General features: G+C 47.5%; 1 protein-coding gene across 1 annotated transcript; it reads left to right on the plus strand.

The window, feature by feature from the left end:
- The first annotated feature begins 13987 nt into the window (after positions 1 to 13987).
- On the plus strand, positions 13988 to 14881 carry LOC123760959 (transcription elongation factor A protein-like 5). Its single transcript, XM_045746783.2, has one exon. The coding sequence runs from the start codon at positions 13988 to 13990 to the stop codon at positions 14879 to 14881; it is 894 nt and encodes a 297-aa protein (XP_045602739.2).
- Positions 14882 to 17187: the final 2306 nt, after the last annotated feature.

Below are 17187 nucleotides of genomic sequence, written 5' to 3' on the forward strand. Positions count from 1 at the left end.
AAAATGGCCAGCAGACGGGAGTGGAGGAAGTACAGAAGACAAAGAACAGAGGACAACAGAAGCAGATACAACAGAGCTAGGAACGATTACATTAACATAAGACGAACATCGGAAAGGGACTATGAGAACGATATTGCAATCAAAGCGAAAAAACAACCCAAGTTACTTCACAGTCATATAAGAAGAAAAATGTCGGTGAACGACCAAGTGACAAGACTAAGGAAGACAGAGGGGGCATATACTGAAAGTGACAAGGAAATCTGCGAGGCACTGAATGCCAGTTTCCATGGAGTGTTCACTACCGAGCCTGAGCAGCTCCCATTGTTGGAAGGGGTTACCCTAGATGAAAGACTATCAGATATAGAGGTGACAGCAGAGGAGGTAATGAAACAGTTGACAACTCTAGATGCAACTAAAGCAGTTGGACCAGACAAAGTATCACCGTGGATACTAAAAGAAGCAGCACAGGCCCTCAGCGTGCCTCTGGCAATGATCTTTAATGAGTCACTTATGTCAGGAGAATTGCCCAGTTGCTGGAAGAAGGCAAATGTCGTGCCGATCTTCAAGAAAGGAGATAGGGAGGAGGCACTTAACTACAGACCTGTATCACTGACAAGCATCCCCTGTAAAATACTGGAAAGAATAATTAGGCTGCGACTGGTTGCACACCTGGAGAACATTAGGTTTGTGAACAAACATCAACATGGGTTCTGGACAGGGAAATCGTGCCTAACAAACCTTCTGGAATTCTATGATAAAATAACGAGGATAAGACAGGACAGAGATGGTTGGGCAGACTGCATATTTCTGGACTGCCAAAAAGCCTTTGATACAGTACCGCACATGAGACTGCTGTTCAAGCTCGAGAGGCAGGCGGGGGTGGGGGGAAAGGTCCTAGAATGGATAAGGAACTACCTAACAGGAAGGAGCCAAAGAGTTACGGTAAGGGGCGAGAAGTCGGACTGGCGAACAGTAACAAGTGGAGTACCACAAGGATCGGTGCTGGGACCAATTCTATTTCTTGTATATGTTAACGACATGTTTACAGGCGTAGAGTCCTACATGTCGATGTTTGCAGCAGCGATGGATGGAAGCTTGAAACTCAGATGAGTCACAGAGATGTTAGGAAGTTTTCTTTTAGCGTGAGAGTAGTGGGGAAATGGAATGCACTTCAGGAACAGGTTGTGGAAGCAAATACTATTCATAATTTTAAAACCAGGTATGATAGGGAAATAGGACAGGAGTCATTGCTGTAAACAACCGATGCTCGAAAGGCGGGATCCAAGAGTCAATGCTCGATCCTGCAGACACAACTAGGTGAGTACAACTAGGTGAGTACACACACACTGATCACCACATTCAAGATTCTCAAGGGAATCAACAGGGTAGATAAAGACAGGCTGTTTAACACAAGGGGCACACGCACTAGGGGACACAGGTGGAAACTGAGCGCCCAAATGAGCCACAGAGATATTAGAAAGAACTTTTTTAGTGTCAGAGTGGTTGACAAATGGAATGCATTAGGAAGTGATGTGGTGGAGGCTGACTCCATACACAGTTTCAAGTGTAGATATGATAGAGCCCAGTAGGCTCAGGAATCTGTACACCAGTTGATTGACAGTTGAGAGGCGGGACCAAAGAGCCAGAGCTCAACCCCCGCAAGCACAATTAGGCGAGTACAAAATTAGGTGAGCACACACACACACACACACACACACACACACACACACACACACACACACACACACACACAAACACACACACACACAAACACACACACACACACACACACACACACACACACACACACAAACACACAAACACACACACACACACTACTGGTGTACTCGAGTCCCCGTCACTAATATTCACCAAAAAACGCACTTCAAATCAGAAACCATTTTTGGGTCATTGAGAGCAATCATTGAAATCCAGATTAATAACTCTATCCCTGAGACCTTTATATTATTTAGGACAGTAAGAACTTGCTATCAATACAACTCCCTTAAACCAGTACCACTCACACCATCGTGTAATTTATAAAGACCTGGGGCTAGATTCACGAAGCAGTTTCGCAAACACTTACGAACCTGTACATCTTTTCTAGTTTTTTGGCGGCTTTGTTTCCAATTACTAAGCAGTTAATGAGCTCCGAAGCACCAGGAGGCTGTTTATAACAATAACAACAGTTGAATGGCAAGTTTTCATGCTTGTAAACTGTTTAATAAATGTAACCAAAGCCGTCAAAGATTGAGGAAAGATGTACACGTTCGTGAGTGCTTGCGTAAATGCTTCGTGAATATGGCCCCTGAAGCTACGGAACGGATCTATCAGGGGGAAAGCGCCAAGCCATTACGACTATATAGTATTTGATCATTTGATATAATATATATATATATATATTTGATCATTTGACTATATAGTATTTGATAGAAGGGGTCAGGATAAAGATTTGGGATGCGACGGAGGAGAGAGGGGGGGGGGGAAGGAATGGTGCCCAACCACTTCTGTATTTAAACGAGACCGTCGCTCTACCGTCCAGTCAAAGTGGAAGAGTTAGACCCGAAGCTAACACGTCAAATCAAAATGGAATCCAAAACAGCATTATATCTAAAAAATGCAAACAAATTTCTCTGAAAAAAAAAATAAAATAAAGTATTTGTATTTCAAACACACACACACAAACTCCAGGGGCGCAATAGTTGAAATCCATAAATATTTGGTTAACTTAGTTACTCCCCATGCTGGGGATTAGTAATTATTTTCTCTGCAAGAATATAAAGCAATAAATATAGCAGGGAATGGGAAGCTGAGCCCGCATGGTGACCTGGGAACCAGGACCCCAGGGGAATTCAGCTTCCCATTCTCTTTTGTCGATAACCCACTCTGGATAATTCTTACAACCAGCCTAGTTTGTTACACCACGGCCGCACGCACTTTCCTTGTATGTGGGTGCACAATTATGCCAAAAATGTACATGTAGAAAATTTATTCCACTCTTCTATAGAAATTTCCATTTAACAAATAATAAATTTAAGTTTATTTAAATAATTTGCTAGGGGAAGGAACCAGTTGCGCCCGGGTGGACGGTAGAGCGACGGTCTTGCTTTCATGCAGGTCGGCGTTCAATCCCCGACCGTCCAGGGGGGTTGGGCACCATTCCTTTCCCTAGTCCCATCCCACATCCTTATCCTGATTCCTTCCCAGTGCTACATAGTCGTAATGGCTGGGTGCTTTCTCCTGATAATTTCCCTCCTTCCTTCCCCTACTCTCTCTCTCTCTCTCTCTCTCTCTCCCCCCCTCTCTCTCTCTCTCTCTCTCTCTCTCTCTCTCTCTCTCTCTCTCTCTCTCTCTCTCTCTCTCTCCCTCTCTCTCTCTCTCAGAAAAATAATATAATAGTCTACCATTGACATATGGGTGGTCAGCCGGTGGGAGGAGCCTGTGTATATATATATATATATATATATATATATATATATATATATATATATATATATATATATATATATATATATATATATATATATATATATATATATATAAAATAGTACCAGTCTATTTTCAGCAAGGAGCAGGGGGGGGGGGGGTTAAGAAATATTCAAGCTCTCTGAAGATCGTCTGTTTTATGCTACTACAGCCAAAGTATGATCAACCGAACATTTTTATTCATTTTCCCGAGATAAGTGAATAACGGTATACATTACTATAATATAAAAAAAATCTAAATATATACGTAAGTAAAACTGTCGGGCAGTCATTTTTTTTTTTTTTTTGGGGGGGGGGGTGGATTAGAGTGGGACTCCTGGCACGTTCTTGTTGTATTCCGGCGAATCTGATCTTACCTATGTCTGTCCTGTACCCCAGATCATTCTCCCTGAAAAGTTGGGTGAGGCTAGCCCCAAGCCTCTGGCCTCCAATCTTGGACAATGCTTAACCAGTAGATCCCTCCATTCACATAACAAAGGCTAACAAATCCAGCTCTATTATTATTTTAAACAGGTGGAATATATTTCTAAAATGAATGATCCTTTCCTCGATGCATCCATGTGCGCCAAGCCTAGGAACAAAATCCTCTTTGATATCATTAAGACCTTCAATAGCAGCTTGAGGAAGTTTTTAAGGAATCATAATAATCTTAAAACTAATTATGAAGACACGGTCATTTGTTATGCTGATGATATATGTTTACAGGCTGCCACCGAGCCCAGAATGCAAGTTCTGCTCGACGCTTTTGCTACTAGAGCTGAGGAATGTGGCCTCCTTATCTCTGTACAGAAAACTCGTGCCCTCATTCCATGTGGTATTCCACCAGCCAATTATCATATAGATGGGCGAGCACTTGAGAACTGCGAGTCTTACAGATACCTTGGTGTCCCCATTAACGACCCTGGGTACCTTTCTTCTCTCAAGAGGAGACTTTGGGAGAGATTAAAGCCCTTGCGGGTCCTTGTTGGTGTCAATCATGGACTTGAACGTGAGACTTGCTAGAATGTTTTATGTATCATTTATACGCTCTGTGATTGACTACAATGCTCTACATCTCACACTGTATACTGACAAAGAGCTAAAATTTTTTGAAATCTTGCAAAATGAAGCTATGCGTCTCATCCTTGGGGCTCCAAAGTCCACGTGAATAGTTAATATGAGAGCAGAGTTAAAATTACCAATCATAAGCGAGAAAATTTTGTCTATTAGCACAGTTTTCGGCGTGAAGGCATTGAGTAGATCTAGACAACACATGAAGAATCAAGCTAAACTTTCTAATATGCTACACTCACCTGAGGTCTATAGAGGGAGAGAAATCTGATTATGCATTTTGGTTCTACAAGGTAGCCAACTACATTAAAATATTAAATATGTACCCAACTCAATGATTAATCAACCAATTAATCCATGGGACAAGTGGGATTTATCAGTTGATTCTGTAATTGCACCCAAGATAGTGTACACTCTACATTATTAAAACATTTAACACTGAAAAGCATCACTGAAAGTACTCAGAGTATGGGTAACGATGTTTATCAGTGCTATACCGACGGCTCTGTAGAAGAAGGTGGACGATGTACCGGATGTGCATGTAATATTTGAACAATCTTCTCTCGTACATACAGCAATGAAGCGCGTCAATGACTGGGCAAGTACAACTCAAACCGAACTTGCAGGCATATACCTTGCCACTGAATGTTTAAAAGACTAAGGCAGTGGACTTATATACTGTGACTCGCAGAGTGCACTCCTGGCACTGAATGCACATAGTAGTGACACCCAGAAAATAGTCAGTGATATTCGAATGAATGTTTTAGCTGCTATAGGAAACAGCTCTGAAATTAAATTCCTTTAGATACCATCACATGTTGGCATCTCAAGGCATGACACTGTTGATTTGCTTGCAAAGACAGCCTGCAGAAAACCAGTGGTAGAAATTTATATGGGTGTTGCATTAGCAGTGACAAAGAGAATACTTAAATATCTAATGAAGATCTCACTGACTTAAATTCACAAAGACCTGAAAGTTGTAGCATTAAATATTATGATAGATATCGTGAGGAGACATTCACATATGGGACTAATAGAACAAGAACTCGGCAATGTGATGTTATAGTGGCCAGAATACGCCTGGGATATAGACGTATCTGGCAGCTTTCTCAAAACCCAAATGTCGAGTACACAATGTGTCAACTTTGTGAAAGAGAAAACATGCACTCCCTTAAACATTATATTGTAGAATGTCCCATATTGACTGATTTTCGTGGGTTAAGGTATGCTGAACTCTGTAACTACTATATGAAGACTGGAACACTTGAAGATATATTGGACTTGTACCCAAGATTGACTATGTAATGCATCAGCTATACAATGTATGTGATGTAACTATAACCTGAGCTTGTAAAAGCACCTTAATCACCTTCAGTGATTAAGTGCTCAATAACACACTAGTTTCTATAGCAGCAATTCTACCCTGTCAGAGGAGAGACATAAATGTATTTGTACACTTATATAAGTATGGGGTGTGAGTTTTCAGTCGCATATGGGGGAACAAGTATTGGGCGAACAAGCCTGAATGGGGACCATTCAGGCTTGTTCGCATTTATATAAGTATGTATGATGTATACAGGGATCCATGATTCTAGAGCAACTGCAGTGCCTGACCAATCCTCATAACTCACAATCCTCTACCATCACTTTCTCTGAAGACTAGAGAGGCCTGAGAATGGAGCTCCGTGAAACTGACTAATCTTCCGAAGCTGTACCATGGGCCCGCTTCACCACGAAACCCCCCCCCCCCTCCCCCTCCAACCCAAAACAGTGGCTGGGGGGCCCCCCCTACCTCAGCCACAAACAACCAGGGGGTGCACCTCCCCCCTCCCCCCAGCTCCCCCAGACGCACACAACACTACCAATCATGTATATTGAAACCTCCAGCGTTATGTAAACAGGAATGTCAATAAGAGCAAAGGTTTATGAATATAACCAAGGCTCTCGCGTCGATAACCCGTGCGGAGACTATCTTGTGGTTACTGGGGATAGAGAAGTGGACTATCTATTGGTAGACAAAGTTGTGGAGGAAGAAGGTGGTGGTAGAAGTAGATGATGACCCATGGAGGGGGGATTGAGTGAGCTGTATTATAAGAAACTCTAGGGACGACTACGGGCTATTCATGCCCGTGTCATCTCTTGGGTGGTTTAATCTTTATCAATCACTACGGCCGCCTTAAGATTTTTTTGTTAATTTTGCCCCGAGGGGCGAGTTTATTGGGCAGCGCCACTCATCCTGTGAGTGGACACACCGCCATAGTGACAGTATTGGGCAGCGCCACTCATCCTGTGAGTGGACACACCACCATAGTGACAGTATTGGGCAGCGTCACTCATCCTGTGAGTGGACACACCGCCATAGTGACAGTATTGGGCAGCGCCACTCATCCTGTGAGTGGACACACCGCCATAGTGACAGTATTGGGCAGCGCCACTCATCCTGTGAGTGGACACACCACCATAGTGACAGTATTGGGCAGCGCCACTCATCCTGTGAGTGGACACACCGCCATAGTGACAGTATTGGGCAGCGCCACTCATCCTGTGAGTGGACACACCGCCATAGTGATAGTATTGGACAGCGTCACTCATCCTGTGAGTGGACACACCGCCATAGTGACAGTATTGGGCAGCGCCACTCATCCTGTGAGTGGACACACCGCCATAGTGACAGTATTGGGCAGCGCCACTCATCCTGTGAGTGGACACACCGCCATAGTGATAGTATTGGACAGCGTCACTCATCCTGTGAGTGGACACACCGCCATAGTGACAGTATTGGGCAGCGCCACTCATCCTGTGAGTGGACACACCGCCATAGTGACAGTATTGGGCAGCGTCACTCATCCAGTGAGTGAACACACCGCCATAGTGACAGTATTGGGCAGCGCCACTCATCTTGTGAGTGGACACACCGCCATAGTGACAGTACTGGGCAGCGCCACTCATCCTGTGAGTGGACACACCGCCATAGTGACAGTATTGGGCAGCGCCACTCATCCTGTGAGTGGACACACCGCCATAGTGACAGTATTGGGCAGCGCCACTCATCCTGTGAGTGAACACACCGCCATAGTGACAGTAATGGGCAGCGTCACTCATCCTGTGAGTGGACACACCGCCATAGTGACAGTAATGGGCAGCGTCACTCATCCTGTGAGTGGACACACCGCCATAGTGACAGTATTGGGCAGCGCCACTCATCCTGTGAGTGAACACACCGCCATAGTGACAGTAATGGGCAGCGTCACTTATCCTGTGAGTGGACACACCGCCATAGTGACAGTAATGGGCAGCGTCACTCATCCTGTGAGTGGACACACCACCATAGTGACAGTATTGGGCAGCGCCACTCATCCTGTGAGTGGACACACCGCCATAGTGACAGTATTGGGCAGCGTCACTCATCCTGTGAGTGGACACACCGCCATAGTGACAGTATTGGGCAGCGTCACTCATCCTGTGAGTGGACACACCGCCATAGTGACAGTATTGGGTAGCGCCACTCATCCTGTGAGTGGACACACCGCCATAGTGACAGTAATGGGCAGCGTCACTTATCCTGTGAGTGGACACACCGCCATAGTGACAGTAATGGGCAGCGTCACTCATCTTGTGAGTGGACACACCGCCATAGTGACAGTATTGGGCAGCGCCACTCATCCTGTGAGTGAACACACCGCCATAGTGACAGTAATGGGCAGCGTCACTTATCCTGTGAGTGAACACACCGCCATAGTGACAGTAATGGGCAGCGCCACTCATCCTGTGAGTGGACACACCACCATAGTGACAGTATTGGGCAGCGTCACTCATCCTGTGAGTGGACACACCGCCATAGTGACAGTAATGGGCAGCGCCACTCATCCTGTGAGTGGACACACCGCCATAGTGACAGTATTGGGCAGCGTCACTCATCCTGTGAGTGGACACACCGCCATAGTGACAGTATTGGGCAGCGCCACTCATCCTGTGAGTGGACACACCGCCATAGCAGCATGTACAACACTCCCCAATAGGCAGAAAACCCGCTGGGTTGTTCATCCTGTCACTTGTTGATGTGGAGTGAGAGAGAGAGGGAGAGAGAGAGGGAGAGAGAGAGGGAGAGAGAGAGAGAGAGAGAGAGGGAGAGAGAGAGGGAGAGAGGGAGAGAGAGAGAGAGAGGGAGGGACACCCACATCAAGAGTAAGGAGGCGGGCAACCGCTGACTCAAATTTAACATATTCATAAACTTTTTGCTCTACAAAACTTACTTCACAATTACAGTTAAACTCAACAGGAACCAAATTTACGATAAGGCGTATATTACAATTTGCATAATGTACGCGTTACAAAATCACGATGGTGATTATGTAATACGTGTAACGTTGTTATCTTGAGGTTATCTTGAGATGATTTCGGGGCTTTAGTGTCCCCGCGGCCCGGTCCTCGACCAGGCCTCCACCCCCAGGAAGCAGCCCGTGACAGCTGACTAACACCCAGGTACCTATTTTACTGCTAGGTAACAGGGGCATAGGGTGAAAGAAACTCTGCCTATTGTTTCTCACCGGCGCCCGGGATCGAACCCGGAACCACAGGATCACAGTCTAGTGTGCTGTCCGCTCGGCCGACCGTATAATAATATATAATGCATATAATGATGATTCATAAGGATTAACCCCCCAAGAGGTGGCACGGGCATGAATAGCCCGTAATATATATAATCGTGTATAACGCTTGTTACATAGTGGTTATGTAAATAACCAGGTTACACAAACTGTCCTAATAGACCGTCGTATTTTGACGTATATTGTCGTACTAGAAAATAGTAATGGCTGGCGAAGTTGACATAATGTCCCGTTTTCTGTTTTGGGTCCTCTGGCAGGTTAGGATTAGGGCACTTTAGTATGATAGTTCCTTGACGTTGAGGAATCCTTAGGAGGACGGAATTAGTTATAACCTGATGCTTATCACTGCTAAGACTCCTGACTCTTGAGATGGACGGTAGAGCAACGGTCTCGCATCATGCAGGTCGGCGTTCAATCCCCGACTGTCCAAGTGGTTGTGGCCACCATTCCCTTCCCCCCCCCCCCCGTCCCATCTCAAATCCTTATCCTGACCCCTTCCAAGGGCTATATAGTTGTAATGGCTTGGCGCTTTCCCCTGAGAAATCCCTCCTCCTCTCTCACACCACTGAAGAGGCCTCAGACTTGGGACGGAAATACCCAGTCTACATGTCCCAAGTGTTTTCTAAACAGTGGGTTAAGTATTTCATTGATTAGTATATTAAACTCTACTTTCATACATTTCATTCACTTTGATTCGAACCCGGACCTGAGAAGTCCGAGATCCTCATCCTAGCACCCAGGCCAGGCTCACAATATGGAAGACTGATGTCGTGAGCCCAACAGGTTCCGGCAGGGAGCACACTGAGAGCGTTATAATGTGATCATCTTTAAGACATACGTGTTCGGACTCGTGTTCGGTCTCGTGTTCGGACTCGTGTTCGGACACGTGTTCGGACACGTGTTCGGACACGTGTTCGGACACGTGTTCGATCATGTTCTTGACAATACGGTTTATAGCGACTTCTTAAGTTCAGTATTAATGTTAATATGTTTGTATATATAATGTTGACTTTCTCTGTCTATACTGAGGTTCACTGAGACAGACAGCCAGAGACAGACAGACAGAGGACAGGTAAGTCCGTACCTCATATCGCCGGCACAGAGAGAGATACAGACAGACAGAGAGAGGACAGGCAAGTCCGTACCTCATATCGACGGCACTGAGAGATACAGACAGAGAGAGGACAGGTAAGTCCGTACCTCATATCGACGGCACTGAGAGAGATACAGACAGAGGACAGGTAAGTCCGTACCTCATATCGACGGCACTGAGATACAGAGAGACAGAGAGAGGACAGGTAAGGCCGTACCTCATATCGACGGACCAAGCGTCCGAATCTTCCGTCCGTGTTGACAGAATACGGACTTGATTACCTTCTCATTACTGGCATACCTTTACCTCTTAATTAAAATACTTTAGCCAACACTTTATTGCTGTAATGTCAAAGGTCAAACTCCAGCACTGAGCTGCCCAAACCCCTATTTTGGGTTCAATTATATTTAAAACTAAGACGATTACTTATTCAGTTGAATAACTAATGTTCAACTGGATAACTTATTCATTTACATAAACGTTGCTTCACCTAGTTATGCTTGCTGGGGTTGAGCTCTGGCTCTTTGGTCCCGCCTCTCAACCGTCAATCAACTGGTGTACAGGCTCCTGAGCCTACTGGGTTCTATCATATCTACACTTGAAACTGTGTATGGAGTCAGCCTCCACCACATCACTGCCTAATGCATTCCATTTACTAACTACTCTGACACTGAAAAAGTTCTTTCTAACGTCCCTGTGGCTCATGTGGGTACTCAGTTTCCACATTTGGGTACTGTCTGTGTGTGTGTGTGTGTGTGTGTGTGTGTGTGTGTGTGTGTGTGTGTGTGTGTGTACTCACCTAATTGTGCCTGCTGGGGTTGAGCTCTGGCTCTTTGGTCCCGCCTCTCAACCGTCAATCAACACCTGTGTGTGTGTGTTTCACTTCCTGTCAGGGTTGACCACTATTTAGTAACACACTATTGTTAATAAAAAAGGAAATAGCAAAGTTTAAGATGAAGAAGAAGAAGACTAAAGGAGAATCCAAATAATAAGAAAGTTTAGATGACAGGTAGAGGGGGCTTCTAGGGAGTGGGGAGAGGGGGAGGAGGGGAAAAACTTTTCCCCCCTATTCTCAAGTCTGGGGGAACATTCGCCAGCCGCCGACATCATTATCTCTCCCGTCATCACGCATTCTCAAGGAATAGGGAGAGAAGGTGAAAGGTCCAGGTGGATGAAGTGGTTGAGAGTTGATGGATGACAGCGGGGGGGAGGGGGTAGAGGGAAGAGAGGGAACGAGTGAGAGGGAAGAGAGGAAACGAGTGAGAGGGAAGAGAGGAAACGAGTGAGAGGGAAGAGAGGGAACGAGTGAGAGGGAAGAGAGGGAACGAGTGAGAGGGAAGAGAGGGAACGAGTGAGAGGGAAGAGAGGGAACGAGTGAGAGGGAAGAGAGGGAACGAGTGAGAGGGAAGAGAGGGAACGAGTGAGAGGGAAGAGAGGGAACGAGTGAGAGGGAAGAGAGGGAACGAGTGAGAGGGAAGAGAGGGAACGAGTGAGAGGGAAGAGAGGGAACGAGTGAGAGGGAAGAGAGGGAACGAGTGAGAGGGAAGAGAGGGAACGAGTGAGAGGGAAGAGAGGGAACGAGTGAGAGGGAAGAGAGGGAACGAGTGAGAGGGAAGAGAGGGAACGAGTGAGAGGGAAGAGAGGGAACGAGTGAGAGGGAAGAGAGGGAACGAGTGAGAGGGAAGAGAGGGAACGAGTGAGAGGGAAGAGAGGGAACGAGTGAGAGGGAAGAGAGGGAACGAGTGAGAGGGAAGAGAGGGAACGAGTGAGAGGGAAGAGAGGGAACGAGTGAGAGGGAAGAGAGGGAACGAGTGAGAGGGAAGAGAGGGAACGAGTGAGAGGGAAGAGAGGGAACGAGTGAGAGGGAAGAGAGGGAACGAGTGAGAGGGAAGAGAGGGAACGAGTGAGAGGGAAGAGAGGGAACGAGTGAGAGGGAAGAGAGGGAACGAGTGAGAGGGAAGAGAGGGAACGAGTGAGAGGGAAGAGAGGGAACGAGTGAGAGGGAAGAGAGGGAACGAGTGAGAGGGAAGAGAGGGAACGAGTGAGAGGGAAGAGAGGGAACGAGTGAGAGGGAAGAGAGGGAACGAGTGAGAGGGAAGAGAGGGAACGAGTGAGAGGGAAGAGAGGGAACGAGTGAGAGGGAAGAGAGGGAACGAGTGAGAGGGAAGAGAGGGAACGAGTGAGAGGGAAGAGAGGGAACGAGTGAGAGGGAAGAGAGGGAACGAGTGAGAGGGAAGAGAGGGAACGAGTGAGAGGGAAGAGAGGGAACGAGTGAGAGGGAAGAGAGGGAACGAGTGAGAGGGAAGAGAGGGAACGAGTGAGAGGGAAGAGAGGGAACGAGTGAGAGGGAAGAGAGGGAACGAGTGAGAGGGAAGAGAGGGAACGAGTGAGAGGGAAGAGAGGGAACGAGTGAGAGGGAAGAGAGGGAACGAGTGAGAGGGAAGAGAGGGAACGAGTGAGAGGGAAGAGAGGGAACGAGTGAGAGGGAAGAGAGGGAACGAGTGAGAGGGAAGAGAGGGAACGAGTGAGAGGGAAGAGAGGGAACGAGTGAGAGGGAAGAGAGGGAACGAATGAAAAGGCGAAAGATGATGGGAAGGCCTGAGGAAAAGGAAAACAAATAAGAAACGGGAGAAGCGGAGAAAGAGAAGGGAAAAGGGCCGAGGGAGTGACAGGTGAGAGGAAGTACAAGATGGGTGATGAAAGAGCGTATTACGGGCTCACCATAGCCCGTGCTACTTGCCCCGCTCCTGTGCCAGGTAAGTTACGGGCTCACCATAGCCCGTGCTACTTGCCCCGCTCCTGTGCCAGGTAAGTTACGGGCTCACCATAGCCCGTGCTACTTGCCCCGCTCCTGCATCAGGTAAGTTACGGGCTCACCATAGCCCGTGCTACTTGCCCCGCTCCTGCGTCAGGTAAGTTACGGGCTCACCATAGCCCGTGCTACTTGCCCCGCTCCTGCGTCAGGTAAGTTACGGGCTCACCATAGCCCGTGCTACTTGCCCCGCTCCTGCGTCAGGTAAGTTACGGGCTCACCATAGCCCGTGCTACTTGCCCCGCTCCTGCGTCAGGTAAGTTACGGGCTCACCATAGCCCGTGCTACTTGCCCCGCTCCTGCGTCAGGTAAGTTACGGGCTCACCATAGCCCGTGCTACTTGCCCCGCTCCTGCGTCAGGTAAGTTACGGGCTCACCATAGCCCGTGCTACTTGCCCCGCTCCTGCTGTCGGGTAAGTTACGGGCTCACCATAGCCCGTGCTACTTGCCCCGCTCCTGCGTCAGGTAAGTTACGGGCTCACCATAGCCCGTGCTACTTGCCCCGCTCCTGCGTCAGGTAAGTTACGGGTTCACCATAGCCCGTGCTACTTGCCCCGCTCCTGCGTCAGGTAAGTTACGGGTTCACCATAGCCCGTGCTACTTGGAACTTGTTCCAAGTAGCACGTTACTTGGAACTTACTTACTTGTTCTTGTTACTTGTTCCAAGTTACTTGGAACTTGTTCCAAGTAACTAAATCTTATAACACCAACAATATGGGAAAGCGGAATACGGGTTATTCATGCCCGTGCCACCTCTTGGGTGGCTTAATCTTCACCAATCGTCAATCAGGAGAGCGGCTTGGGAAGAACGAATGGAATAGGAAAGGAAAAGGAGGGAGAGAAGAACTGAGCGACAACAAAAGTGATGGAAAATTGTGAAGGAAGGGGTGATAAAAGCTGCACTTAGGGAAATGGGGAAAAAAAGGCATTAAGGGGAGAATGAGATATGTAAAAGAGGGGCCAACAGGACCTACAAAAGAGGGGCCAACAGGACCTACAAAAGAGGGGCCAACAGGACCTACAAAAGAGGGGCCAACAGGACCTACAAAAGAGGGCCAACAGGACCTACAAAAGAGGGGCCAACAGGACCTACAAAAGACGGTCAACAGGACCTACAAAAGAGGGCCAACAGGACCTACAGAAGAGGGTCAACAGGACCTGCAAAAGAGGGCCAACAGGACCTACAAAAGAGGGCCAACAGGACCTACAAAAGAGGGCCAACAGGACCTGCAAAAGAGGGCCAACAGGACCTACAAAAGAGGGGCCAACAGGACCTACAAAAGAGGGGCCAACAGGACCTACAAAAGAGGGCCAACGGGACCTACAAAAGAGGGCCAACAGGACCTACAAAAGAGGGGCCAACAGGACCTACAAAAGAGGGGCCAACAGGACCTACAAAAGAGGGGCCAACAGGACCTACAAAAGAGGGGCCAACAGGACCTACAAAAGAGGGGCCAACGGGACCTACAAAAGAGGGGCCAACAGGACCTACAAAAGAGGGGCCAACGGGACCTACAAAAGAGGGGCCAACAGGACATACAAAAGAGGGGCCAACAGGACCTACAAAAGAGGGCCAACAGGACCTACAAAAGAGGGGCCAACAGGACCTACAAAAGAGGGGCCAACAGGACCTACAAAAGAGGGGCCAACAGGACCTACAAAAGAGGGGCCAACAGGACCTACAAAAGACGGTCAACAGGACCTACAAAAGAGGGGCCTACAGGACCTACAAAAGAGGGGCCAACAGGACCTACAAAAGAGGGGCCAACAGGACCTGCAAAAGAGGGGCCATCGGGACCTACAAAAGAGGCCGAAGGATATGACGGGAATTAACAAGATGGAGGAACATGGCGGGGAAAGTTTGAGCGCACCAAGAGAGATAAGGGAAGAACAGCTATAGAGGTGTCTGGCGGGGACGTCAAAAGCTAGGGGAAAAAAAAGACAAAAACCCCCAGAAAGAGGGAAATTTATGGGTGGCAGGGAAAGATGGGAGATGGAATATCTAGCTGTCAAAGAAATGTGGAAAGGGTATGTGTTCTGTGGGAGAGGGGGGGAGGTAGGGGTAGGGTAGGGGGGAAACTTTCTGGATGGCAGGGAAAAAGATTGTGGGGTGTGAGAGGGAAAAAAAGTGGTAGGAAATTTCCAGGATGGCAGTAAACTTTGGAATGAAAATTTCTTGGTAGCATTGAAGTTTGAGGGGACAAAGTGTTCGACTGTAGGGGAAATCTTTTAAGGCCAAAAAGATTTCTGAATGGTAGGAAAATATCTGGAGAAATAACGGGGAAAATTTCTAAGACTACAGAGCAACGACGAGGGAGAAACTAGAGGCGGGGAAATTTCATTGACTCTTCTAGGAAAGAAATTCCAGCAATATTTTCTGAAAGTTCCCTATGCTTGCCCTTCACAGACCTGAGGGCAGGATAGACTAGGGGAACCAGAGGGCAGGATAGACTAGAGAACCTGAGGGCAGGATAGACTAGAGAACCTGAGGGCAGGATAGACTAGAGAACCTGAGGGCAGGATAGACTAGAGAACCTGAGGGCAGGATAGACTAGAGAACCTGAGGGCAGGATAGACTAGAGAACCTGAGGGCAGGATAGACTAGAGAACCTGAGGGCAGGATAGACTAGAGAACCTGAGGGCAGGATAGACTAGAGAACCTGAGGGCAGGATAGACTAGAGAACCTGAGGGCAGGATAGACTAGGGAACCTGAGGGCAGGATAGACTAGGGAACCTGAGGGCAGGATAGACTAGAGAACCTGAGGGCAGGATAGACTAGGGAACCTGAGGGCAGGATAGACTAGGGAACCTGAGGGCAGGATAGACTAGAGAACCTGAGGGCAGGATAGACTAGAGAACCTGAGGGCAGGATAGACTAGGGAACCTGAGGGCAGGATAGACTAGAGAACCTGAGGGCAGGATAGACTAGGGAACCTGAGGGCAGGATAGACTAGAGAACCTGAGGGCAGGATAGACTAGGGAACCTGAGGGCAGGATAGACTAGAGAACCTGAGGGCAGGATAGACTAGGGAACCTGAGGGCAGGATAGACTAGAGAACCTGAGGGCAGGATAGACTAGGGAACCAAACGCTTAAACAAATTCTTTGTCGAAGCTTTCCTAATGATTTTGGATAGAGGTGGCATCCGGAACTTTCTTCAGCTGTAATGTGGTGGTAGTGGTGGTAGTCGTGATGGTAGTGGTGGTGGTAGTAGGGTGTTGGTGGGTGGTGGTAGTGGTTGCGATGGTAGTGGGAGGCAGAGGGGAGGGTGGGGGGAGGGATGGAGAATAGGTTTAGGAGTTACAGGAAATGGCTGCGGGTTCCCCGCTGTGACCAATATCTTTCCCATCACTTGCACGCCCCTTATGCCCCTTCCCCCCTCCCCTCCCCCCATCCCCTCCCCTCCCCCATCCCCTCCCCTCCCCTCCCCCCCCCCATCACTCACGCTCGCTCTCTACCCCCCCCTCCTCCCCTTTCCCCTCCCCCCTCCCCTTTCTCAATTCCCCCATGTCTTGCATTCCCTCCCCATTTACTCCCAATTCTTCTATTTACATTAATCTCTCCCACTATTATATTCCTCTACCATTATTTTTCTCCTCTTAATTGTATCCCATCTATATGGTGCTCCTCCTCCCCCCTACCCACCCCCCTTTTATTCCCTCCACTTACTGCCCGTACCTATATTATTTCCCCTTACCACCGCTATATATATATGTCCTCACTAATATCAATCTCATTTTTCCTTCGCTAATACCCCCCCCCATCTCCCCCCCCCCCCTTCCGACACAACCACTACTTTATGCCCCTCGCTACTTTTTTCCCTCCCCCAGTTAGCACCACTTTATTTCCTCTCTAATGTTCTTCTCAAGACAATTTTTTGTTTTGAGTTTTTAATATTTTTCATTGTAACAAATTTTTCCCCTAATTTAATACAACTTCCTGTTTGGTAAAACTATACAATCCTCAGATTCCTTATTGCTAATGTAATTCCTTATTGCTTAATGTAATAATGTAATTCCTTATTGCTTAATGTAATAATGTAATTCCTTATTGCTTAATGTAATAATGTAATTCCTTATTGCTAATGTAATTCCTTATTGCTTAATGCAATTCCTTATTCCTTAATGTAATAATGTAAT

Source organism: Procambarus clarkii, chromosome 3, assembly GCF_040958095.1.
Source record: "Procambarus clarkii isolate CNS0578487 chromosome 3, FALCON_Pclarkii_2.0, whole genome shotgun sequence".
NCBI lineage: Eukaryota > Metazoa > Arthropoda > Malacostraca > Decapoda > Cambaridae > Procambarus > Procambarus clarkii.

What these genes read in the sequence shown, in the direction of transcription:
- LOC123760959 (XM_045746783.2), top strand. Translation starts at nt 13,988, where the DNA reads ATGAGATATGTAAAAGAGGGGCCAACAGGACCTACAAAAGAGGGGCCA.